This window comes from Canis lupus, chromosome 10, assembly GCF_003254725.2.
Source record: "Canis lupus dingo isolate Sandy chromosome 10, ASM325472v2, whole genome shotgun sequence".
NCBI lineage: Eukaryota > Metazoa > Chordata > Mammalia > Carnivora > Canidae > Canis > Canis lupus.
The window spans coordinates 5,273,288-5,300,076 of NC_064252.1; the positions used below are offsets into that span (position 1 = coordinate 5,273,288).

The 26,789-nt window shown below is 38.6% G+C and overlaps 1 protein-coding gene across 2 annotated transcripts in view; it reads right to left on the minus strand.

Annotated features, from left to right (window-relative positions):
* Window positions 1-26,789, minus strand: part of TAFA2 (TAFA chemokine like family member 2) — a 448,988-nt gene that overhangs the window by 16,146 nt on the left and 406,053 nt on the right. For both annotated transcript variants that reach the window (XM_025476775.3, XM_049115111.1), the window contains exons 3-4: window positions 22,418-22,570; window positions 20,982-21,106 (exon numbers count right to left, since the gene is read on the minus strand). In XM_025476775.3, the coding sequence (XP_025332560.1) occupies window positions 20,982-21,106; window positions 22,418-22,570 (278 nt within the window). The remainder of the gene's footprint in view (window positions 1-20,981; window positions 21,107-22,417; window positions 22,571-26,789) is intronic.

A 26,789-nucleotide genomic window follows, 5' to 3' on the forward strand; every position in this document is an offset into this window, starting at 1 on the left:
TTCTGACTTGGGTACTAACTAAGTGTATGGCCCTGTTATTTCACTACAAAAAACCTGTTTCCTTTCCTATACATGGAGATGGTCCCTATCTCATCACACTACACTGAAGGTTAAATGAAATAATGCCTGTAATGAGAATACAATAAATGCTAACTCTTAAACACCTACAACAGTACATTAAAATAAATATTTTCAAAGGCAGAAGTTTATATACTAAGAATATTTTTACTATTCCATTGTTATTATAAAATATTAACTCTAATTATATGAGGCATTAAGTATGGATCATTTGTGGCTTTCTGATACTAAGGTTGTCCCTTCCAAAGCTATACATTTCTTGTGCAAAGTCTGTTTTATTTTCAAAGGTCATACTAGAGTCAGGATAAGTTATAAAGAAGGCAGGGCATATTATGCACATAAGGTCTAACACAATTTTTGTCTTTCCTAAGAGCAAAAGCTTATATATATAACACATTTTGTTTGAAATGTACTGAGGTTAAAAAAAATCACTTAGGTTTTATTTGTTATTCCATAAATAGGAATTATTAGCCTCTGCTAATTGCTGAATATCTATAAACACTTTCAGCATCAGTTTCTACTTGGTGTTTTTGTGATTTAGTAAGAACATTAATGCTGTATTAGTAATGGCAAAATGGGCAAGAGTAGCTCAGCATTCAATAAAACAATCCTTTACTGCTTGTACCAACTACTCCAAGTTAACCTCATCTTAAATTGCCATAGGCAAACAAGTACAAAAAACTTAAAATGAAAAAAAAAAAACAAAAACCCACAAACCTAGCATATAAACCCTGGCACAACACTTCCCTCTCTCAAGTGAATAAAACCTTTTAACCATTAAAGGAAACTTCCTTTGGAGATTATCTTTGAATTGTGCCAATGGATGTAGACTACCAGTTGAGTAAATAACAATAATTGCAATGTTCAGGGGAAAAAAAATTGCCTACTCACTTCAAAGCTCTGATAAGTCCTCAAAAGTCCTATTTTCTGGTGGCTGTAAAGGAGAAACCGTTTCTGCAGGAGCAGAAATGGAGGTGATAAAGGAAGTCTTGAGCTATCTCTATATTAGTACTTATTTAATAAGACTGACCACTTGGAATAATAATGTTCCTGTTTGAGTTCGGAAAAAGCTGGCCCATTTTATGAGCCTATTGACAACTTTCTTGATTAATGTACTTTACTTACCAAGTATATACAGCCCTTACCCATGAATAGGAAATATTTTATATTTCCATACAAATATTAACTCATTTAATCAATAGAGGGGACCTATGTGGTGGACATGCTATTATCTCAGTCCCACAGATGTGCAAACTGAGGAGTATGGATCTAACTTGCCCGAGGCCACCAGCTAATCAGTGGCAGAGCTGAGATGTGAACCCAAGTAATCTGACTCTAGAGATTGGTTTCTTAATCCTTACACCATCCTTGAAGATATTCTTAAGAGAACACAGCAGCCATTTCTCATTGAGGCAAATAGGACCCATTGTAAGAATAGACCAACAGCTCCTGGCAGTGCATCCACTGTGAGTGATTAAGGCAAAGCTAATACAACTGCTGGAAACATTCTGGAGTCTTAGAGCAATTTTTTTTTCATGTAAAAGTCTTCATAAACACAGATTATTACTGCCTTCCCAAGGAACAACACTTTCTTGCATATTTATTAGACTACATCACCAGGCATACCAGCTCTAGACTATGTTTCCAATGACTAGTTTCTTAGCTTTTTATATGTGGTAGGACTAACGAATGAGGTTATTTTCTTCGGTGTAATAATGGTTTCTGTTGTTGCTGTTCTTAGAAAAAATGTGTATGTTAGGCATGGATGATTTAGAATGATAACTTTTCAAATTACTTGTCTTGAATATATTCCCAAAAGACTCCCCTTTCTTTCCTAACTGATCTTCAGTTATTTCATAATAATAACTTCAGTATATTCCATAATAAGAGGTATGTAACCTGAGGAGGTAGGTCAGAAAAAATACATTAAATTTCCACTGTAGATGGGACAAGACAATATACATAAGAAGTGGCATCTCCATTCAGCACAAAAATTGTGACTATATCTGTCTTTGATATCTAGTTTCTAATATAATGACTGGCATTGAAGAGATGTTCGATAAAGCTTAGCAAATTCAGATTCAGGTATGATTTTGTTCTATCTCCATTGACAGGTACAACACACAGAGTTCAAAAAACCTCAAAATCTCAAAGACAACCTACAGAATGGGAGAAGATATTTACAAATGACATATCAGATAAAGGGCTAGTTTCCAAGATCTATAAAGAACTTATTAAACTCAACACCAAAGAAACAAACAATCCAATCATGAAATGGGCAAAAGACATGAACAGAAATCTCACAGAGGAAGACATAGACATGGCCAACATGCATATGAGAAAATGCTCTGCATCACTTGCCATCAGGGAAATACAAATCAAAACTACAATGAGATACCACCTCACACCAGTGAGAATGGGGAAAATTAACAAGGCAGGAAACAACAAATGTTGGAGAGGATGCGGAGAAAAGGGAACCCTCTTACACTGTTGGTGGGAATGTGAACTGGTGCAGCCACTCTGGAAAACTGTGTGGAGGTTCCTCAAACAGTTAAAAATATACCTGCCCTATGACCCAGCAATTGCACTGTTGGGGATTTACCCCAAAGATACAAATGCAATGAAATGCCGGGACACCTGCACCCCGATGTTTATAGCAGCAATGGCCACGATAGCCAAACTGTGGAAGGAGCCTCGGTGTACAACGAAAGATGATGGATAAAGAAGATGTGGTTTATGTATACAACGGAATATTCCTCAGCTATTAGAAATGCCAAATACCCACCATTTGCTTCAACGTGGATGGAACTGGAGGGTATTATGCTGAGTGAAGTAAGTCAGTCGGAGAAGGACAAACATTATATGTTCTCATTCAATTGGGGAATATAAATAATAGTGAAAGGGAATATAAGGGAAGGGAGAAGAAATGTGTGGGAAATATCAGAAGGGGAGACAGAACGTAAAGACTGCTAACTCTGGGAAACGAACTAGGGGTGGTAGAAGGGGAGGAGGGCGGGGGGTGGGAGTGAATGGGTGACGGGCACTGGGTGTTATTCTGTATGTTAGTAAATTGAACACCAATAAAAAATAAATTAAAAAAAAATAAAGAGTAAACCTTTATATTTTATTTAAAGGACAGTTCTCATTAGGAGACTTCTTTTTTTTTTTCTTTTTCTTTTTCTTTTTTCTTTTTTTTTTTTTTTCTTGGCAAAAGACATATGCTCCCTTGGGCAAAATTTGAAGCCTCCATGATTTCCCTACCGTTTGTTCTCTGGATTAAAGGGAAAAGTGGACAGAGGTAATATGAAAAAATTCTGTGCTCCAACAGTGTCATTATTTATACATACCAGCAGTGCAACTCCTGTGATCTTCCTGTAGGAAGTGTGCTTATCGTGATATTTCTTGGTGTTCACCAAAGTGACATGTATACCGTGTTCTCAATGCTTGATAAGTGACTAACGTGAGTGAGAATGCTCAATGTTATATTATTAATATGAACAAGATCTTGTTATAATTATTAAAAAAAAAAACCTCCAAATTTATACACAGATTTCCAAACTTGCAGGCATTTAAAAAAAAAATCCCCTAGCCATATAAAAAGATTCTGCTTCTTTTTAAAAAAATCTTAATTTTTATTGATATAATTGACATAACACATTAGTTTCAGGTGCACAACGTGATTTAATATTTGTGTACACTGCAAAATAATTACAAGGATCACCATGTAATTCAAAATGTTTTTGGATGATAGAAGAGGAGGAGGACGGGGGTTGGGAGTGAATGGGTGACGGGCACTGGGTGTTATTCTGTATGTTAGTAAATTGAACACCAATAAAAAATAAATTAAAAAAAATGTTTTTGGATGGGATGATAACTTTTAAGATTTAGTCTCTTAGCAGTTTTTAAATAGGTAATACTGTATTGTAAACTATAGTCACCATGCTGTACTTAACGTCCCAGTGACTTAATTATGCTATAACTGGAAGGGTGTGCATTTTGACACCCTACACCCGTTTGGTCCACCTCCAACACAATCTGTTCTCTAGAAGCTTGGTGCTCTGGGGTTATTTTTGTTTTGATTTCTTTTGTTTATATTCCACATATAAGAGATATCATATAGTATTTGTCTTTCTACACCTGACTTATTTAACATAATGCCCTCTAGGTCCATCCATGTTGCTGCAGATGGCAAGAATTCCTTCTTTTTTCTGGCTGGAAATATTCCACTATATATATATATATACACACACACACATATATATACACACATATACATATATATGTAACAGATTTTCTCTTTTTTTAAGTTTTTATTTTAATTCAAATTAACATAGTGTTACATTAGTTTCAGAGGTACAATATACTGAATCAGTCAGCAATTCTATATATCAACTGGTGCTCATTACAACATGTGCACTCCTTAATCCCCATCACATATTTCACCCATCCCCCAACTTACCTCCCCTCTGGTAACCATCAATTTGTTCTCTAAATATAATTAAGAGTCTGTTTCTTGGTTTGTCTCTCTCTCTTGTTCCCCCCCCCTTTGCTCATTTGTTTTGTATCTTAAATTCCACATGATCTAATATATTGTTGAGAACTTTGGTGTCTGTGCTCATGAGGGATATTGGCCTATAGTTCTCTTTTAGTGCCATCTTGTTTTGGTATCAGGTAAATGCTGGCCTCATAGAACGAATTTGGAAGTTTTCTTTCCTTTTCTATGTTTTGGGAACAGAATAGATATTAACTCTTCTTTACATGTTTGCTGGAATTCACCCATGAAGCCAATCTGCCAGGAAAAAAAAACAAGCTGGCACCTAAGAGGTAGAATAAGTCATAGGGAGAGTATGAAGATGGTGCTGGCCAGTTTTCATCCCCAGAAAGTATTCCAGTGGACTTTTAAATGTGTATGTTAAATGAGAGGCCTGCCCCTCAGGCCAACACTTTAATTTCACTTAAAGTCTGAGCATGATCTGCTGCCTCTGAGCAGGGCCCTGGGGCAGATGAGTCCAAGTACACAAGCCCTTTAAGAGATATTTCCCAATTTATCACAGCTTTGTAGGTCTTATGAACAATAGTTCCATTGCTTTTCAAAGCTCGATCTTCTGGCAGTTTGTCTCTTAAAAGACAAACTTAAAAGTTTGAATCTTAAAAATTATTGTGTCCAATATGAGGTTCCAACCCTTTGCTCCTCAGGGAAAAGCTCCAAGGCTTTGAGTACTCTCCCAATCATGGGCTGCTGGACCAGGGCTGGCGTTTATAGTGAGATTGTGTCCCTGTCTCTCCTACCCATTTTATGTGTAGGGGTTGCTCAGCCAGCCTTAAAGTTTTGTTTAAAAAAACTGTTCCAAAAAATAATAATAATAAAATAAAAAAATAAAAAAACTGTTCCCTAAAAAAATAAGACAAATGGAGAGGGAAACAAACCATAAGAGACTCTCAACTATAGGAAACAAACTGAGGGCTGTTGGAGGGGAGGTGGATGGGGTGATAGAATAACTGGGTGATGGGCATTAAGGAGGGCACTTGAAGTAATGAACACTGGGTTTTGTATGCAACTGATAAATCACTAAATTCTACCTCTGAAACTAATAATACAGGATATGTTAATTAAATTGAACTTAAATAAAAAATTTTACAAAAGAAACTGTACCATATATAGCTATAGACTTGGTGTGTCCATGGAAGGATCTTTCTATGTTGCCATCTTGATCCAGAACCCCTAAAGAAAGAGTTCATTTTTGAACCCACTGCAGTTGGGTATATCCATAGTCGTTTTGACCAAGAATTGTGGCCATATTTGTTGTTTCAGGGCTGCTTATATAATTGCTAGTGCATACCCCTCCAGAATTATCTTTCCTTCTATCATGATAACCAACAACATACCAGACCATGTCTGCACATCACTCTTAGTTATAGAAAGAGGTCAACCCAGAATGGACACTTTGAGGTCACCTATGATGAGGATATATCCTGAGTAGGATATAAATCCTTGTTGTTTTAAATTACTGATATTTGAAGCTTTGTTTTTTTCCTTTTTAGCCTCGTCTAATACAGAGGCCATCCCATCAGATCATGAGCGGGAAAGTCTCCTGGGAAGACTATGTCTTACTCATATATGTATCCCAGGGTTTAGTATAGACCCTGAGACATAGCAGATATTCAGTATTATTATTTTTTAAAGATTTTATTTATTTATTCATGAGAGACACAGAGAGGCAGAGACACAGGCAGAGGAAGAAGCAGGCTCCCTGTAGGGAGCCCAATGCGAGACTCAATCCCGGGTCTCCAGGATCATGCCCTGGGCTGAAAGCAGGCGCTAAGCTGCTGAGCCACCTGGGCTGCCCTCAATATTATTTTAATAACTGAAAAAAATATCTTTAATCCTTATCAAGACAGCATCAAAATGAGGGCCAATACCTAAAATTTTAGGGAACGGTTTTCTATAATCCATAGAAATTGAGTCTAATGCTTATCTTAGAAACCTGATCAAGAGGAGTTATTATATGAGTACCTAAAACAGAGTCAATGACTTGCAATTATAAATTTTGTATAGACCATCCATTAAGCAAATACAACGATTGACAATTGAAAGTCATAGAGAAAAGGTTACTTAAGTGATTTCACTGCATTTTGAGTCTCCAGAGATTCTCACTTTAATATTGGTGCAATGGTTATAACTCTGCATGCCTAGGTCTTGTTCAAGATGTCTTTATGTCTGATGAAGATCAGATACATAAGACTTTTTGCCTTGTTTTCGTCTTAGTATAAAAGTTCCTCCCTGTGGATGTACCGTACAGCAGATGGATCTTGATGAATGGTATTGTTTCCCCTGTGAAAGCTGCCAATTCCTCACATAATACCTTGTAAAAACTACTACCATCATTTTATCTGGCTTCTAACTACAGAGATGTCTTCACTTTTATTAGTGGATCTAGTTCTTTAGCCCTTGTAATTGTACATGGATGATTATACATGTGCATGGTATTAAACAACCACAGTAATTCTTCTAAGAATATCAACTATGCAGTCATAACATTTGAAGAACAAATGATAGTCATGTCAGTATTAGTCAGAACTTCCTGAGAAAATATTCCAGAAGATATATTTACATTGTAATGGTTACATGGCACCTAGAATTGTTACACTTCTTATGAAACAATATATTTAATTGGAAATAGTATAAACTTTGGAATTAGATTTATGTTTGACCTTTGTCAGTTACTAATTATGTAGCTTTAAGAGAGTTAATTTCTTGGGGCCTCTTTTTCTGATCTGTACTAAGGAATAATAAGACTTACAATGCCAGTGGGTAATTATTAGAAATATTTTGTTTAGATGATATATAGCATAGTACCTGGCACAAGTTGTCACTCATCAAAAGACTTATTATCAATGTGATTGCTGTCTTATACCTTCTATCCTTTTTTAAATACTGTTGCAAATAAAATACCCAAGTGTGTTAGGACATAGGAGGTCCGCCTTTTGTTCTATTCAGGTCTTTGATTGGATGAGGTCCACTCACATTATGGAGGAAAATCTGCTCTACTCAAAGTTTACCAATTTAAACGCAAATGACACCAAAAAAACACCCTCACAGAAATATCTAGAATAACGTTTAGTCAAATATCTGGGCATTATGGCCAAGACAAATTGATATAGAAGATTAACCATCATACCAATGAATTCCTTCCCCTTGACTTTGACTTTCTGAACATACAATCCCCATACTTTACCACCTTGTGAATAAACAAGATTATTTGATGATTAAACAACAGCTATAATACTTGTTGAACTGCTCTCTAGTGGAACTTGAATGAGACTCTCCAAGGATGACCTTTCCTCTTATAAAACCTATTAAGAGGTAGCAGACATCTGCATTTTGAACAGGGATTAGTCTATTTTCATGATTGGTTTACACAGCTCCTATTTTTACTAGAGAAAAAAAGAGAAAAGAAGGTAAATGCTCTGGAGAATCTGGTATTCCCATTTCAAAGCAAACGGTATGTGAAATCATCAGCAAGACTCAACAAGATTGCCATATATCTCATAAGCACTGGACGGCATCACTAGGACCCTATCCTCATTTTAGCAGAACTCACCCAGGAGCACTTTGGAAGTGCACAGCATTCTCTGTTAGCATTCACCATGAGACAAAGTTGGTATACATTTGCGAGGATGAGGCTGAAAGAACCACAGTAAAGAAGAAATCAAAGAATGAGATTAGGTTTATAAGGCCTGTGGGACCTTGACAACATCATAGCACAGCAACCATGAGTGGCTACGCTGGAGGAAAATGGTGAATTAAAAATGACCTGATCCTTCCTGACAGTGTCTTCATCTTTCTATAAACTCAGTAAATTCAGAAAGGCTGAACCCTTAGTGAGAGGTTACTGGTACTATCAAAAATAATTCTACCCTAGATTTTTTTTTTTTAGTCCACTGATAACACTTTCATGTTAAGAAACCTTTGGTACCATAGAGCAACATGATACAGTTTCACTGAATAGGGTCTCCTACTTAACTACTACGTAGGTGAAATGTCAATTTGCCAAATTTAACATTAACAGCTTTTATCCTAATCCTGTTCCTAAGGAATTCCCTTACAGCTCCTAGAAGAAATCTTCAAAGTTAAAATGTGGAGGCAGATAGTTCACATCTATGTTATATATATATATGCAAGGGTGCTCCCAACAAGTTGATTTCATTCGTGAAATTTAATCTCAAACAGTGGTTGACTGTCTGCCAGACATTTGCCTTCAGTAATCTCACGAATCGATCATATGTTGTAATTGAAGTTGGAGGTTGAGATTTCTAATCATGATACCTGTTTAAATTTTTCTGTCTGTCAGCCAAAGTGTCTGTGGAGAATATTCAATTTTATTTCTTTCAAGATAGCATAAAAGCATCTCAGTATATGAATCCTAGAAACAATCTGACCACATCAACTCTCCCCACAATTATTCCAACAGCCCTTTCAAGAATAGGTTATTTTAAAGTTGCAAAGTACAGATTGTATTCAATTATCTTCAAACATCCTTTGAAAATGAATTTACACTGTCTGGTATTACTAAGTCTGTCTCTCACTCCTATTCTCTTCGCAGTCCTGTTAAAAGAAAACCAGGTACTATGAGGTGAAGGTAAAAAATGTTTGTCACCAGAAGAGAATAAGCAATAAAGGTAAAGTAGTCAACAGTAAACAGAACCTCAACAGAATAGCCCTTTATTGACTTTGGGCTAATCCTACCATAAATCATGGAAAGCCAACATTGCTACTTAATATAGAAGCAAAACCCAGTAACACAAAACCACAAGAGCTGAGGGTACTTTCAACAGCTAAATAACTCTGATCTTGAAAAAGTTCAGTATTAAATATTATGAGAAACGGAATTCCCTAGTTTACTATGAATAATAAAAATTCTTGTTTCTTTGTTCTAATTTGGTAATTTTAGTTTTATATCTTTTCAAATGAATGATTTCTAATATAAATGATTTTTGAAAGTGTTCTATAAGCTTAAAGCAGTATTAAATGTGTACAATTAGGTTCCAATATTCTTATTTGAAGGTCACAATTTTAAGGTATTTTTTCATTTAATTAGTTATTACTATGGCCCCCCACACAAAATTCTTCTTTACCTCTCTTCTAGCTCATATTTTGTCACTGGTAGAAAACTTTAAAATCACTTAATTGTCTAATCCAAAAAGCTTTGTTTTCTTATGATGGTATACCATCAACTATGAGTCAGTTGTGCCTTGAACATCATGAACATCATATTTTGATCGTGCTTAGTCACTATATATTAAGGAGACAAACTGAGTAAATTGGCGTTGAGTGGCATCAAAATCTGCTCTCTTTGAGTTTTAGGAGGACTATGGACCATGCAATACTAAACTGCCAACATACTCCTATGACACTCATACAAATCTTTGCTCTGCCAATTTTTTTAAAAGATTTTATTTATTCATGAGAGACAGAGAGAGAGAGAGAGACACAGGCAGAGGGCTCCATGCAGGGAGCCCGATGTGGGACTCGATCTCAGATCCCAGGATCATGCTCAACCACTGAGCCACCCAGGGGCCCTGTTCTACCAATTCTGTACATGACAGTGATTTTGTCTATGAGCTCCTGGACAGCAAAGGGCTACGATTTTTTAAAATTTGCCTCGCCCAAGCCTCCCACAGTATCAAGCACATGGCTACATCTTGGACATTCAATTTATCTTTACAGAGTGAATAAACAAATAAATAGACTAGTTACCCTTAAATGGAGTTTAATTCTCCTATTCTTGTTTTAAGATTTATTTACTTATTTGAGAGAGAGAGAGAGAGAGAGAGAGAACAAGATGGCAGGGGGGAGAGAATCTGAAGCAGACTCCCTGCTGAGCATGGAGCCCACATGGCTTGATCTCACTGACCCTAACCAAGTACTCTTGGAAGCTTAAAGGACTGCACCAATCAGGTGCCCCTATTCTTATTTTAAAAATGTTTCCTTTTTTAAAAAAAGATTTTATTTATTTATTCATGAGAGACACAGAGAGAGAGAGATACACAGAGACACAGGCAGAGGGAGAAGCAGGCTCCATGCAGGGAGCTTGACGTGGACTCGATTCTGGGTCTCCAGGATCACGCCCTGGACTGAAGGCAGCACTAAACTGCTGAGCCACCCAGGGATCCCTAAAAATGTTTCTTATAGTGCATTCTACTTTAAAGATTTTATGTATTCATGAGGGACACAGAGAGAGAGGCAGAGACATAGGCAGAGAGAGAAGCAGGCAGGGAGCCCGATGTGGGACTCGATCCATGGATCCAGGATCACGCCTTGAACCAAAGGCAGACCCTCAACTGCTAAGCCACTCAGGCATCCCTCTACAATATTTTCAATGTGTTACCAATGGCAACATCCAATGAGGAGGCAAGTTTTAAGATTATGAAAGTAAATCATATTCAACTACTGGATTGTGAACTTCTAATATTTCTTATAAATGTCATGTTTGGAAAGGAGTTTAAAGTCCACATTATCTGGTAGGTTCTGTGTGTTTGTTGTATCAGTTGACAGCCCTGGGTCCCTGGGAACTCTCTTTCTGAATTTTCTCAAACTCTAGGTTCTGCTGGTTTTCCAATTGCTCTGTCCACACTTCATGTCGTTAGCCAGCAGCTTCTTCTACATTACCTGCTAAAATGTCTTAGATCTTCTTCTCTTTCAACACATTCCTTCTGAGACAGCCTTCTTAATCATTTCCTCATCATCTAGAGGGTAACTATTCTCAAACTTCTGTCTTCATCTCTAGGGCTGTATATTAAACTGTCCATTCAATATCTCCAACTCAGTGTGTCCATATCAATTAATATCACCATATAGGTTAGGCCAAAAATAGAATCTTTCTGAGATTTTCCCTTTCACTAAATTCATATGTTTAACTAATACCAAACCCTATTGATTCTACTTCTTAGGTAATGACAGCCCATTATGTCACTTTCCTATCTTAGTTCAAGCCTGTTTTCTCATATACCTCTCAATTCCTTGCAGGTGACACATTGCAGACAATTATATTTTCTGAAGTATAAACCAGACCTTTCACCTCTCCTCCTTAAGGTTCTTCAGTGGTTTATTATTTCCTAGAGAATAACATCCAAGTTTTAGTATGGCATTTTAAAGGGCATCATGATAGAAACTCAGCCAGCCATGGTTCCCCTCACACATAGGGTTACCCCATGAACGGATTTCTCTTCCATGAGCAAAGACACCATCTTCTGTACCTCCATGCCTTTGCATAAGCTGTTGTCTGTTATGGTAAAGTGAACTAGCCAACTCTGAATTTCTGCACATCCTTTAACTCACAAATTGAAGACTTCTAGAAATGGGGAGTTTACTATTTCCCAAGGTAGCCCACTTAACACCACCTAGAGCTGACACCACAGGAGGTATTCCTTGTGGTCACACAGAACAAGTCAAATTTTTTTCTTCCATATGAAAGAAAGATGGTGATGATCTTCATATGAAAGAACGATGAAAGATCTTCAAATGAGTTAAAACATGTTACTCCTAGTGCTTCTATTCTGAGATAAATATCCACAAAGTCCTTTTATAAGCCTTCTTTTCCCACCAAAAGTTGGCATCGACAGAGTGAAGCTTGACTCTGCCCTTTGTATTACGCACACCTCACAACCAAGAGACAGACTGCACAGCAGAGACCTAGGGTCCACTCTCATCATGGAGTTAGGAATTAGGCCCCAGCTTTGTTTCCCTATACAATTGCAGTGCCATTCATAAAGCATTTGGAATTCTGGGTTTGTGGGAAAATTCCTTTTTATTTTTCAGTGGTACTTTCATCCCATTGTCCAAAGTAAGAAAATGAAATTGGACCTGAACTCATTGATGAAGAGTAGCAGAAGGAGCCATGGGGAATGTATACAGGGGAGGCTATCTATAGTTTTTCCCAGGAACATCACCCACCACAGGAAAAGGAGAAGGCATAGACCCCCCACTAGGTAGGATACCTTGAATCTTCAATTATCCTCTCTACATCCTACGAGGTACTGTTCTTTTGTTAAGGCACTCCAGATGACCAAAAATAGAAGACAGTGTTGTCTCTCCCAAGAATAGTTACCTTTGAACAAATATCAAGCTCTGCAGTTTAAAAAATAATAATGAATCTCTGACAGAATTTTAATCCTCAGCCCTCAGATAAGAGAGAAGGATGTTGTTCTCACCACTTAATTCACAGGACATAAGCAAGAGCCTAAAGATGTACCTCATAGTTGCTAATGAAGTCCTATCATGCCCAAACTAGATCCTATTACAAAGTGTGAACATTGACAATCAATTATAAGATGATAATCACGATATTCAGAGTAATACCTACAAATAAACACCTGGCTCAAAACCTACAGAAACATTTAAATCTTTTTTTAAAAAGATTTTATTTATTTATTCATGAGAGACACACAGAGAGAGAGAGAGAGAGAGGCAGAGACACAGGCAGAGGGAGAAGCAGGCTCCATGCAGGGAGCCCGATGTGGGACTTGATCCCGGGTCTCCAGGATCACGCCCTGGGCCAAAGGTGGCGCTAAACCGCTGAGCCACCAGGGCTGCCCTAGAAACATTTAAATTTTAAAGGAACTTCATAGGAGTCATACGTTGCCCATTTTTCATTTTAATTGTAAAATTATAGGCCAGTTTTGGAAATAGAGCCCTGATAATATATTTTTTAAGTCTTTGCTTTGATTTCTAATAACTCTGTAAAGAAATACCAAGGGAGACACTCCTGGCCCTATTAAATTATTAATTAAGTAAGCAGCTCTCAAACTTAAAATACCAGGTTTAAGTGTTACTTTTACTAATGCTACTACGTGGACACCTAACTTGTTCTACCTACCTATGGATTCATTATCTAATTGAGGGGCAAAAAAACCCTTCCATATATTAATCCATTTCTGTCCATATTTCTTTTTAAAAAGTTGATGTTATCATAGTAATTATATGGTGCCTAAAATATTTTCCAAACATTTGAGATTTTAAATCTTTTAAAGATTTATTTATTTATGAGAGAGAGGGAGAGAGAGAGAGAGAGGCAGAGACACAGGAGGAGGGAGAAGCAGGCTCCATGCCAGGAGCCCGACGTGGGACTTGATCCCGGGACTCCAGGATCACGCCCTGGGCCAAAGGCAGGTGCTAAACCCCTAAGCCACCCAGGGATCCCTGAGATTTTAAATCTTTTGTAATATCAACGTCACTCAATATTTGCATTTGTTGCTCTAGTAAAAACTTTTTACATACTCTTAATAAATACCAAGTTCAAGATGTTCTATTAGATTTACTTTTCCATAAATTAAAGGACCTAGACTTAGTGGATATTAATGCAATACATAAAATATACTCTTCCCACAGTTGTCTCCATCTCACCTACTGGCAACCTCATTATTCTACATGCTCAGGACAAAAATTTAGGTCAGTCGTGATACACCTCCTGCTACCCTTCCAATCCTAAATTCAACCAGTTGCCCTGTTCACTCCACTCCAGCCACCAGCATCATTGCTGTCCCTTGAATGTGATATTCCCACAACAGCTCCCAGAGCAGTCCTTTCTTCCCTTCCCTTTACCTGGAGAGCCTGTCCCCTTGGTAGCTATGTGCCTCATCCCTCATCTCCTGCAAGACTGAGTCAAACACGCAAGCTCCTTTGCTCAGCGCTCTCCATCTCCCTCCTGCTTTCCTTTCTTCCACAACACCTGTCACCATCTACCATACCGTCTGCTTCACCTACTTACTTTTTCTCTCCCCTTGTGTTATAGGTAGAATTCCAGAGATTTCTGTCCTCTTGTTATTGAAATAAACACTAATCTAAACACTGTTGTGAAGAGACTTTGCAAGGTCATTAAAGTTGCTCAACAGCTGACCTTAACATAGGACGGTCCTCTAGGTTATCTGGGTGGAGCCAATGTACGACCTGGCCCTTAGAAGCAGAAGGGTTAAGGCATGAAAGATTTGAGGTATGGGAAAGACTCCATGTGTGCCATGGCTGGTTTGAAAATGAGTGAGTGTGACCAGAAGAGCAGACGTTTCCACGGAGGTGAGAGAGGCTCCCTGATGGTAGCGACCAGAAGAACAGAAACCTCAGAAATGAGGCTTCTGACAGAAATGGAATTGTCAACATCCTGAATGAGCTTGGAGGCAGATTCTCCCCCACAGCCTTGCTGTGGAAAGATGACACACACCCCATGTCTTCAGCCTTGTGAAACCCAGACCCAAGAAACCACTGAGCCAAGCTGTGCCGGCCTTACCTACAGAGAATGACTGACTGTCATGGTAAATCCGGGAATTTGCGAAGGAAGCAAGAGAAAGCTCCTACATGCTGTTAGTATATCTGCTCTATGAGGGCAGGGATCCCCATCTGGGATTTTCTCCACATTGTGCTGCGGAACCTAGAATAGCACCTCATAACAACAGTTGATAAACACTTGTTGAATGAATGCCCACAGTATTGGCAGTCTTTCCTATGAAATCTAGATTTTATAAGATGATAAAATTTTTTGACCCCAAAACCTTGAGTAAAAAATATTTAAAATGTAAAAAGCGAATTGGTTTGAAAATTGTCTAATCAAGAGTTTGTATCTCTGCTAATTAGTGGCGGCAGCCAGCCACCACTCCCTAAGGTATTGGTGGTCAAAATGCATGTTGTAACATGTTGGCAGGTCATAAAATCAATTTATGAGGCTAAGATAGGTAAGAAGGAAGGAAATAAGACAAAAAACTTAGAACCTTAATTTTAGTGTGGGCTATAGGAGTGTGAGTGTGTGTGTGTACACTGGATCATACTGGAAGATCTATTTCCTACTGTAGGTGCCGTCAAAATAATTGGAAAACAAGGGCCCTAAAGGTCACCATACTCTGTGCTGTGGACCAGGATGCAATTTAGGACCTGAGCAGAGGTGAGATGAAGACAAATGAACGGTGAATGTGTCTGTTAAGAAAGGGCTGATGAGGAAAGAACTACACTATTCCAAGTCTGTGATTAAATTTGCAAGGCAAGAGAGAGCACTGTGTTTGAAGAATTCACACAAATCGCACCTTCTTAAGGTGAGGAAGTGAATCTTTTCCCCCTTGCTCTGTGTGTGTGTGTTACCTTGGGGCAGGAACAGTGCCCCTGGACAGTTTTCCGAGCACCCCCAGCCCCTCCCCACCAAAAAAACCAGAACAGTTACTGAGTCTTGGGTATAAAATCCAGCAGCATCTGGAAGAAGAGGACTTGAGGCTTTAATCAGCAAAGAAAAAAAAAAAATCAGCAAAGCATCCTAAGATGCTGTTTCTTTTCTCCCTTACAGGGAACGGATTAAAACCCCAAGTACTTATCTATCTTCTGAGATTAGCCACTTATTAGTGTCACATAAATTTAGCTGGAAAGGAAGTCAGAAATGTCTTTGGCACGTGGAACCAAAAAATAAATCCTGGTTAGAGGAACTCGAAATTGAATCTAACTCAGTACCCTCATTTATTTTGCAGATGAGGAGGCTGAACTAAAGGCTTCTACTACCCCATTATTATAACAACGTTACTTTTATATTTATCCATGATTCCAATATTTATTGTCAGTGGACTGCATATGGATAACAAGAATAGTGCAACTGTACACTATCCATTCCCCCCCTCAACGGCATACTCCTGGTTGGCAGAGACCATACCATACATCTCATTAGTGTATACTCTCATTAGTGCCTGCTGTGGTTTGGGAAATTAAATAAGATAATACCTGCAATACACTTAGAATGCCTCATACTCTGGAAGGGCTAAGTAAATGCCTTCATCTATGCTTTTGTTGCTTTGACTGAAATAACAGCATTATTATTATTACAGGATGTTTATGCCTGGGAAATTCTTAATATCTGTTGATTTTCTTTGCATTATACGCCAAAATAGATCATAATTGATGCACTTAAAATCCACATATATTTGAAGAGACATTAAAAAACTAGAGTTCTTATCTGCTTAAGGCACTTTAGTTAGTAAAGATGAAAGAATTCCAATTAGTTAAAAATTACTCAGAAAATATTTTAAGTATATGAAAAGTAAATAGGCCTGGGATTTGTGATTCAGAAAGAGATCTCTAATGAAAATACAAAATCTTGCACACGATGAAGGTCACCTTTCTTTAGCTAAGAATCACACTTTTTTTTTTTTTTTTTTTTAAGAATCACACTTAAGAGCTGCGCGACCGTTGACGTTTAGAGCCCGTACTCTTGGCCATGGGCTGTGAATTCTAAAATCAAAATGTGACTTCCTTTCAGAGATGTTCCACAGAGAAAGAATAGAAAACATTAAAAGAAACGAAACACAGTCTATTTTTTTTCTGAGGCTCCAACAATGTTATCAAAGATTTTTTTTTTCTCAAATTTTACAAGCTCTCCAGCACCTTTCCCCCCCCTGCTACTCCTGTATTATATAATTAGCGTATAATTATGTGCTCTTTCACACTGGAAAGACTATTCTTTTATTAATGACTCTTTGAAAAGTTCTTTATTATTTATCTTTGAAAGTGAGTTTGAAATCAAAAGGCTCTCATGGCTTTTCCTTCCTTTCTTTTTAATTTAGGAGTTCTTAAAAGTAATACAATAGATATACAATAGATAATTACAGAGGTCACAGGCAGTCGTAAGTTTCCACCTTTAAGGTAAGAAATAGGGTTCAGGAAACCAGTGATGCGTCCTCCTTTCTCTCCAGACTAAACATTTGGGGTAATGAAGAACATGTATGCAAAATATTGATGTTCCAACAAGGGTTGTCTATTCTTGGCCTTTTCTCCCTTGTTGGGACGTACAGAAAATGGGTCAGAAGCAGCAGCTACCTGAATATAGTACAAAGACAGAAAAGGGGGATATAATTCACATTTATAGTAGGGAGTACAATGTAAGCTCCAAATTAGTCTTAAATGAGAAATTCACCCAGCCCATGATCTGTAGTCAGTTCTGGAAAGTACCACCCCATCTCTGCTGAGGCTAAGCAAATCTCATTGCTGGTTTTGGCTGACTGCTCTTTTTTCCTAACATTCGGCTAACCAGAGCACTCCAGATTGAATATGGGCAATTAAAAGGAAGGGTGTACATTATTGCAAATTTTAATCATTTCTCGGGCTGTTCTGCTTGCAGTGATAATCCCACAAGACCAACATATCTTGTGTAAGAGACTCAAATGGCTTTTGGCTGCAAGCAGCTCTTGGGTTACTTTGTAACCTATGCATGCTTACCTTCTGGACTTTTCTCATTTGTGGCTGGGGCCTGCCAATCATGGCTTCAGGGCTGCGTGGCTCCCACAGCCATAGCTAAGTCATTTAAGACCAGCAAATGAACAAGAAGGCCAATGAATCAAATAATGATCGGAATCCTTCTCAGTTACACGGCTGCTAGTTATCTACGGCAGGGACTACCTCTGTCCAACACTTGCACTGCGTGCAAAGTAATACTGTGCCAGAGCTATCTGAAAAAATTGTATCTCCTATACTTTTTGTACTATTTCCAGGGAAATAGCAGAACAGTAATAACCTGATGACTTGGAAACTTTTTTTTGAGGCTTCAGGGAAATTTACCCAAATTGTCTTGTAAGCCAAAAAACATTCAAAATTGCACATCATTTTGCCTAGCCATTCGGAATACCATGATAGCCCTTTAGCTGGAAATGTTTACATAGCTTCATGCTCACCAGAAATCGTTTTCTTGTGAAGAAAAACAAAAGATAATAATTTACTTTGATTGCTCTCAAAAATCCATCTTTCAGGATCAGTGTTTTACATATGATGATTTTTCCTTTTTATTTTTTTTGGGGGGGGGGAATTGGTGCCCAAACCAGGGAATAAATATTTTGCCTTTTTAAATGAAAATCAGAGACTTAAGAGTTGGAAGGAATCTTAGAAGTGATTTAAGAAACATCTCCAGTTGGGACGCCTGGGTGGCTCAGTGGTTGAGCGTCTGCCTTCAGCTCAGGGTGTGATCGAGTCCCACTTGGGATCGAGTCCACTTGGGGCGCTTCCTGCATGGAGCCTGTTTCTCTCTCTGCCTCTCTCTCTCTTTCCATCTTTTATGAATAAATAAAATCTTAGAACAAACAAACAAACAAACAAACATCTCCAGTTGCATGAGTCCTCTACAGTATCTTCAGTGGGGTTCTTCTTCAGGGCAAGAGAGATGAAATAAAAATAGGAAGTACAACCCACTATATGTGGCCTAACACCTTATAACTAATAAAACACCCTGAAGGATCTAGATATAGTCTTCCTCACTCCCAAGTTCTCAGCCTCTCATACATCTTGTTTGATTACATGATGAAAACCGGTTAAATGTGAAGAATTACAGAGGCTGAACTTTGGACCGCTGAGAATATGGCACAGCAGGGAGTGAAGCGGCACTTCTCAATTTACTATGGGAATTTAGGTCACATGGTCTTGACCTTTTCATTTCAATGATCCAGAAAGTTAACGATAATTTTAAAGGTCTACCTAATATGAATGGAAGGATAGGAAACTTTCCTCACTATTACTTAAGAATAAGTTAAATTATCTAGTTTAAACTACAGGTGAAGAGAGTAGGTTCTGGAATGGGAGGGCTTGGTTTGAACCCTGGCTTCCCTGTTCATTAGCTGTATGACCTTGGGAAGTCACTGAAGGTTTTGAAACTTTGGTTTACTCATCTGTAAAAAGGAGATAATATTATTATCTTCCTCACTGGGCTGTTAAGAGGATTAAATGAGCTCATTCACATGAAGTACTTTGTTCGGTTTATGGCATATGTTTTAAGTATCCAATAAATGTTAGCTTCCTCATGTCCACTGAAGTAATAAAAAAAAAAAAAAAAAACAGCTTGGTCATAGAGTGCTACTTTTTTTTTTTTAATTTGTCTCAGGATCTCAAATCTTCAGTGAAGTTCCATGAGTACTATTTTGGACTAAGAACTAATAGTGTTAGGCAGGAAATATTTTCATGCTATGAATAACTTGTAAGGAAATTTTATATTGCCAGGATGTTTTTAACAAATCAATATAGTTTATATCATGTGCTAACTGACTGAATAATACAGTTATTCTAATTAACTGATCATGTACTCCCTAGATTTTAGAAAAGTATGTCAACATTTAGCCAACAAATAGAGTCATGAATAATTTGACAAATACAAAGTTATTATTTATGCTATTAGAAACTTAAGTTACTCCTGTTACTTACTTTTGTGTGTTACTTTAGTTCAGCCAATGAACTAAACATGTTATTCAACAGATTGAATTATTTGATGAGATTTAAAAATAATCCACTTGAATATGTCCAGATAAGGTCATTTTTTTAAACTGCTATAATTAAACAAAATGGTAAATTAACCAGTCTCTAGTTTTATGTTACTTTTTATAAAGCATCAATTTATAATTCTGTTCTAGTCCCCAATTATCCAATTCTTTTAATTTATTTTTTTAACATTTTAAAAATTTAAATTCAATTTAGATCACACCCAGCATAACAGCCAGTGCTCAACCCATCAGGTGCCCTCCTCAGTGCCCATCACCGAGTCACCGAATCCCCCCACCTACCTCCCTTTCTGCAACCCTTTGTTCGTTTCCCAGAGTTAGGAGTCTCATGGTTTGTCTCCCTCTCTAATTTTTCCCAATTATCCAATTCTAATCAATAGACTGCATTCCCCTCAAAGCAAATAGCAAAACAAGACAGAACTTTCACTTGCCGATTCTACAAAAAATTTAAATTCTTCTCGTCCAGAATATCCATGGAGCTAATTAGGAAATCAAAGAGTAAAGCTAACCATTTTCCACTTCTCTCCCATGCCCCTGAAGTCAATCACCGGATGCTGAAATATATCATTGTCTGAAGACTCTTCTTTTCATATTGACCCTGAGATTTACAAAGTCCTCTCAGCAACTCATTACAAAGTTAACCATTAGAAACCCATTTACTGACTCAGAAATCAGGGAGATTGAAATAATGACTTTCATAAAAATGAAAGACTCTTAGTTGGGAAATTGTATTGAGTCATATACAAAATAAATTCTCCCCCCCCCACTAGGAATGTATTCAAGTTACCCTCCATGAGAAGAATAAGGGGTTGGGGTCAACTTCTCAGCATTTAACATACATCCTTGGGGTGGGGGGTTCACATTACTGGCAGTATCTCATTAAGGAACGCACAACATTAATTTATTAAATAACAGGACAGCTGATGGCAATCCATAGAATATGCTCTTCTGAGTAAAAGTAAAATGTGCTGTGAAAAAAATGAATTAGGAAGAAAATGGGCAGTGGTGGGGAGAGTGTAGTATGGAGAACAGTACTCTTCATTCTCCAACCATCACTTCCTGATGTACATGCCCATGCTCTCTAAGTTCAGAGACCTCCTGTTTTCCCAAGCTGGCCGTCCACTTACCCTGGTTGTTTTCACTTTATTTCCAGAGGAACAGCTCCATCCTTTCCGGTCTGGGAGAACTTTACACTCCTCTCCCTCAAGACATGGCTGCATATGGCACCACCATTTCTGTTCCACTATTGAAGCTACAGGAGATTTAAAAAAAAAATCCATTCAGTGTTTTTCTATTTGAGCTTGTTAATTCCCTGGGTGCACACTGGAAGAGAAACAAAGGGCACCGATTTTTCCCACCACTGGGTAGACTGGGTTTGGAAGCATGCTTCTCTTTTTTATCCAAAGGGGCTAAATCTTTCTAGATTTTCTGACTAAAAGGATTTTTATTTTATATTTTAGTATATTGTTGTAAGGACACCCAACACGAGCTCTAGCCTCTTAACAAATAGTATTGTTAATTAGAGGCACATGTGGAAGGATTTTTCATGTGAACATACAGGCTTCATGAAAACTAACAGATTGGAAAGAAACTTATATAGACATATGCATGCACTGATTTACCTAAACATATAAAAAATGAACCTATTACCAGTTTAGAGTCAATATTTTAGAATCAATGTAATGCTTCCCACAAGTAGGCTAAAATTAGGAGGATATTAGAGTTAATGTAATTTTTTTTATTGTGGGCAGTAACCACCATCACAAGGAATGAACCATGCTAATACAAGTTCTTAAATTTTTTTTTTTAAAGATTTTATTTATTTATTCATGATAGTCACAGAGAGAGAGAGAGGCAGAGACACAGGCAGAGGGAGAAGCAGGCTCCATGCACCGGGAGCCCGACGTGGGATTCGATCCCGGGTCTCCAGGATCGCGCCCTGGGCCAAAGGCAGGCGCCAAACCGCTGCGCCACCCAGGGATCCCTAGTTCTTAAATTATTATTTATGGTAACAGTAATTGAATAGACCCATACAAAGATGTATGTCCTATTGTAATTAGGTGAACCCTCCAATAAAGTAATTAATATTTTGATGGATCTCCATAAAAATCAATATTTCATGTGAATTCACTATACAACTACAAATTCTCTCATTTGTAAGGTGCTTAATTTTTTTCATTCTTAAGAACCATCTGTGTGTTTAGGTAACCATACTATTTAATCCACTATTTTCATCTCTCCTTTCCCAATTAATTTACATACACATGCCCTCCCCTGGCAAATCAGTATTTCATGGTATCAAGGAAAGAAGCACATGGACTTGTTGGAACCTCATTGTAATGCCTATTGTTACAAAACTGCATGAGGTCTTAGACCTCCTTCCAAAGGACTTTGGAAGGAGGTTTCAGAATGCAGCCCCCCACCCCCGACTAATCTCTCATCAACCACAGGATTATGGCATGGTCCCTTAAGCATTGACCACAGTCAACAACATGATAGTGGAATTCCAATTCTAACCCATCCTCAGCTACATGACCACCATGAGCAATGGAAGAAGTCATACCATCCACACAAGATGGAGCAGCTCGTGTGGTGCCTGCCACCTGCCCCGGGAAGCAGGAGCACTTGACCGTCTGTGACCGCTCTTCTATCTTGTTCTTATTACAGCATCTGTGGAGTGCCACCACCTCGCAAGTGCCCGTTTTGACATGATGAGCTGCACAAACAAAAAGATGAGATGAGACAACATAGAGAAAGCTTTGGGTTCTCCCCACCTCTTTAATTAGAAGTACATTAAATATAGCGCTATAAGGGATCCACCATGCGTGAAACTAGAAATACAATGATGCTGACTCCATGATGCAGATTGGATTTCTTTTCTAAATGTGCAAGGACCATTTCTGTCAGTAAATGCTTGGTGAAGCAAGAACAATTAGTGACCGGATGAGAATGAGCTGTTAGAACAGTGTGAAATAGAGAAACAATATGTGGTGCCATCAAAACCATACTTATTTGCATATGACTTTTTTTGTCCAACATGTTAAAGAAAGGTGGCCCCCTTGACAAGGTGTCCAGCAATGGCGCCAAAAGCAGACCTAGTCTCCAAGAGGTGGGCTTGGGGAGGGCTAAGGTTCTGTTGTTCTTTTAGGGGTGACTACAAAGGCCAGACAGGGAACCCCTTTTCAGGAAACAAGGAGGCAACCCACAGCACTCCACCCATTCCCATTCCATTCCCTGGGAATAACTAATGGAGAATTCTTGAAAGTGCTGCCATTTTCCTGAAAGTCCCAGCCAGTTGCAGTCCCGAAAACCATTTCTTTCTGTTTGGCCTGAGGGAGCAACTGCCACCAATAGCAACAACTGGAGCCAGAGTGAGGATGGACTTCCATCTAGCCTGGGAGCCCCATGCAATAAGCTGTGAGGCTCCCCCACCAAGCCTGTTAACCTGGCAGTAAGTTTCCTGAATGGTTTAGGTGCTTGAGATTTGTCGCCCTCACTTATCACATTACAATAGGGTTCTACTTTGCCTTCTCTCTCTTTTTTTTTTTTTTTTTTTTTTGGTAGCGTTTCATCTTCAAAGTATTAACCCTACTGTGAAATGAAAAAGCCAAAGTCTTATCTGCTAAAATAAAAAGTTTAAAATCAAACATCTGTTAAAACACTATGCTTTCAGCAATTAAAAAAAAAATCTAAAAACCAAGATCTGAAGTTGTTTAATGTTACAAACATATCGAGGTCCCTTTTGTAAATGAGATCAGTAGATCACGTATTTATATTAATCTTCCCCTTGGGGATGATGAGTATCACTATGCAGTAACTCAGGTTAGAGAGCTTGCTTGGATTTTTCTTATAAGAGAGAACAACTCACACATATTGTCCATCCCTCCATATGAGGTCAAGAAACTATGTCATATGACATACGGCTTTGACATATGATCCTCAAAAGAACTTTCAATAAGCAGCCAGCATTTCCAATGCCACAAAGACTTTCCTGCCACTGTAGATACAAATGGGGATTTCTCTGTTTGATTTGAACATGAGGCTATTCTGTGAAAGTTCAAAACTTGAGAGCCAGACTTTTTTCCTCTTGTGCTCTAGAAAATATTTTCTTAGCTAACGATGATTCAGTTTGGTTTAATTTACTGAATGCTCCACATTATGTCATACAAGTCGATGTGCTGACTTTCAGTACTGCACTTAATCACGTTTTAATTGAGTCAATGCCACACATCAGGTATGGTTCTGAGTACAGTGCAAAAAAGGGACACAGAGCCTGCCCTCAGAGAGCTCATATTCCTGTGTAGGAAAAAAAATTATAAATACCTGTTAAGGAGTAAGGCAATACTAGATTTTTAGCCTCCTTGAAGGAACTGCAGTAAATTAAGGTGAGAGTAATCAAACAGGCAGGGAAAGTGTATTTTTGTGACTGTTGAAGAGGACCTCTGTGAGGTAACTGAATGTGACCTGAGTGATGAGAAGGAAACACCCATTATGAGGATATGAGAAAGGGAAGAGCATGACAAAGAGAAGGAGCAGGAAAGGACAGGGAACCGAAACGAGGATATGTGCGGTGTGTTTCCAGGACAGCGAGATCACAAGCGTGGCCACAGTGTGACTGAACAATTGAGAGGTCTAAGGAACTGTGTCAGAAATGTGGGAAGATGGAGCAGGGGCTGGTATGCTATAATAAAGGGACTGGATTTTACTCTTGTCACAAGGGAAACACTCTGGGTGGATACGGTATCATCTCATTAAATGCTTTAGAAGTTTGCTCAGCCTGTTCTTTAAAGACTGGATTAAAAAAAATAAAGAATGGATTGAAGAAGCCAGAGTAGGATGAGAGAGACCAGTTATGAAGACGTTGCAAGAGCCCAGGGGATAAAGGATGGGACTTAGGCTATCCTCACAGCAGCAGAGTTGGGGAGAAGTAGCAGATTAGGAGCATTCCCCTGTAGAGCTGGTTTGACTTGCTGTTGAACATGAGTTCTGGGGGAGGAAGGAATTAGGATTACTCCTCAGCTTGTCCCGAGCAACTGGAAGAAGCTGGTGCTTCTGTTAGCCAGAGGGGAGGTGGGTGGAGGTGCGGATAAAATAGGTGAAGAGCACATTGATCATGATGAGCACTGAGTAATGTGTAGAACTTATTATATTGTCCATCTGGAATTATAGCACTGTTAATTGTACATGAAGTCGTGTGTGTGTGTGTATAGAGGAGGCCTGGGAACAGGGCGTTTGACAAAAGCTAGGTTGGGATAAAATATCAGTCGTTCTGTGTTGTCAGTGTTCAATTTGAGACTATTATAAGGAACCCGAGCAGAGATGTAATTCAGGCAGCGACATTTATGAAGTGGAGTTTAGGGAAGAGATTTGGGCTGCAGATACACACGTCAGAAATCTAGACTGATAGGTGATATGTAAAGCCACATACTAAAGCAAATTACCATGGAGAGCTTGCCAATAGAGAAGAAGGAAAAGAATCATCCAGAACCTCAATCTGAAATGGAGGAAATAGCAATAGAGACTGGCAAGGCCCAATTGGTGAGTTAAGATAAAAAAGAACATGAGATGAAAACATGGAAAACGAAAGAACAAAATGTCTCAAGAAGGAAGGATCAATCAGCTGTGTCAAGTGCTACTGGAAGGTTTAATAAATGGAGAGAAATCACTCTGCATTAAAAAAGTAACATCATACATTACTTAAGAGCCTTTAATACCAAGTACCTGGGTTCAAATTTGAGCTCCTCCTAACAGCTGTGTGACCTTGGGCAAGTTATTCAGTATTTCTAAGTAGCATTTTTTTCCTTTCTAAAAGGGGGACACTGAGGTGTCCGGGTGGCTATGTCAGTTAAGTGTCCGCCTTCAGCTCAGGTCATGATCCCAGGGTCCTGGGACTGAGCCCCACATTGGGCTCCCTGCTCAGCCAGGAGTCCGCTTCTCCCTCTCCCTCTGCTGCTCCCCCTGCTTGTGCTCTCTCCCCTCCTCTCTCTATCAATAAAATCTTTTAAAAAAATAAAATTAAGATATTGATAGCATCATCTTTACATCTTTAGAGGGTTGGTTTAAGGATGAAATGAGTTAATGGGTATAAAGTCTTTAGAGCACTGCCTGCCTCATAGTAGGCTGTCTGTGTTAGCCACTGTTAGCATTTGATTGCAGTAAAAATCATTTCAGGGGCATGATGAAAATAAAAGCATGATTAAGGTATGTTTACTGGAGAATGGGGTGTAAAACTGTGCAATTATACAAATTTCTTCCAAGAAGCTTTTCTGTTAAGGGAAGAAGGAAGTGAGCAACAGCCAGAATGAAGCATGGTGTCAAGGGAATCTTTTTTAACGAATGCCACAAAGGCATGCTCGCTTGCTGGAATGATCTAGTAGAGAAATACACAATACAGGGAAGAAAATGGGTAATTACAGAACAGTGTTCTTGAGAAGGAAAAAGAATTGAGATTCAGGGCACTTGGGGGGTTGACAATAAATTGATGCAGAAAAACTGAATCCATTTTAACAAGGGTGAAAGTGGGATGTGTAGCTACAGAGGCAGGTAGGTGTGAGTGGATTCGGTGGTGGGGAGATGACATAGCTTCTTATCTGATTTCACCTAATTTTCCTATGAAATATGAGAGATGTTTGAAAAGAAAAAAGAGGATATAAAATACATAGCTCAGAAAGAGGCCGAGTAAATTTACTGGGAAGGAGTAGTAGGATGGCCCGCAGGGATTGGCTGGTGCATGCTGCAAACTGCAGAGGACACAGCAGGACGGAAGAAGGTGTGGGACTTCAGAGGAGAATGGAGATGAACATCTCTGTGGTGTTCACTTGGGATGCTTGAGCTTCTGCTAGTGATAGAGGGGAAGAAAGATGTAGGGCATGAGGTCAGTCCAACAAGCGCTTGGATGGAAACCAGGCTGGAGAGAAGGGATTATTAGGGCCTCT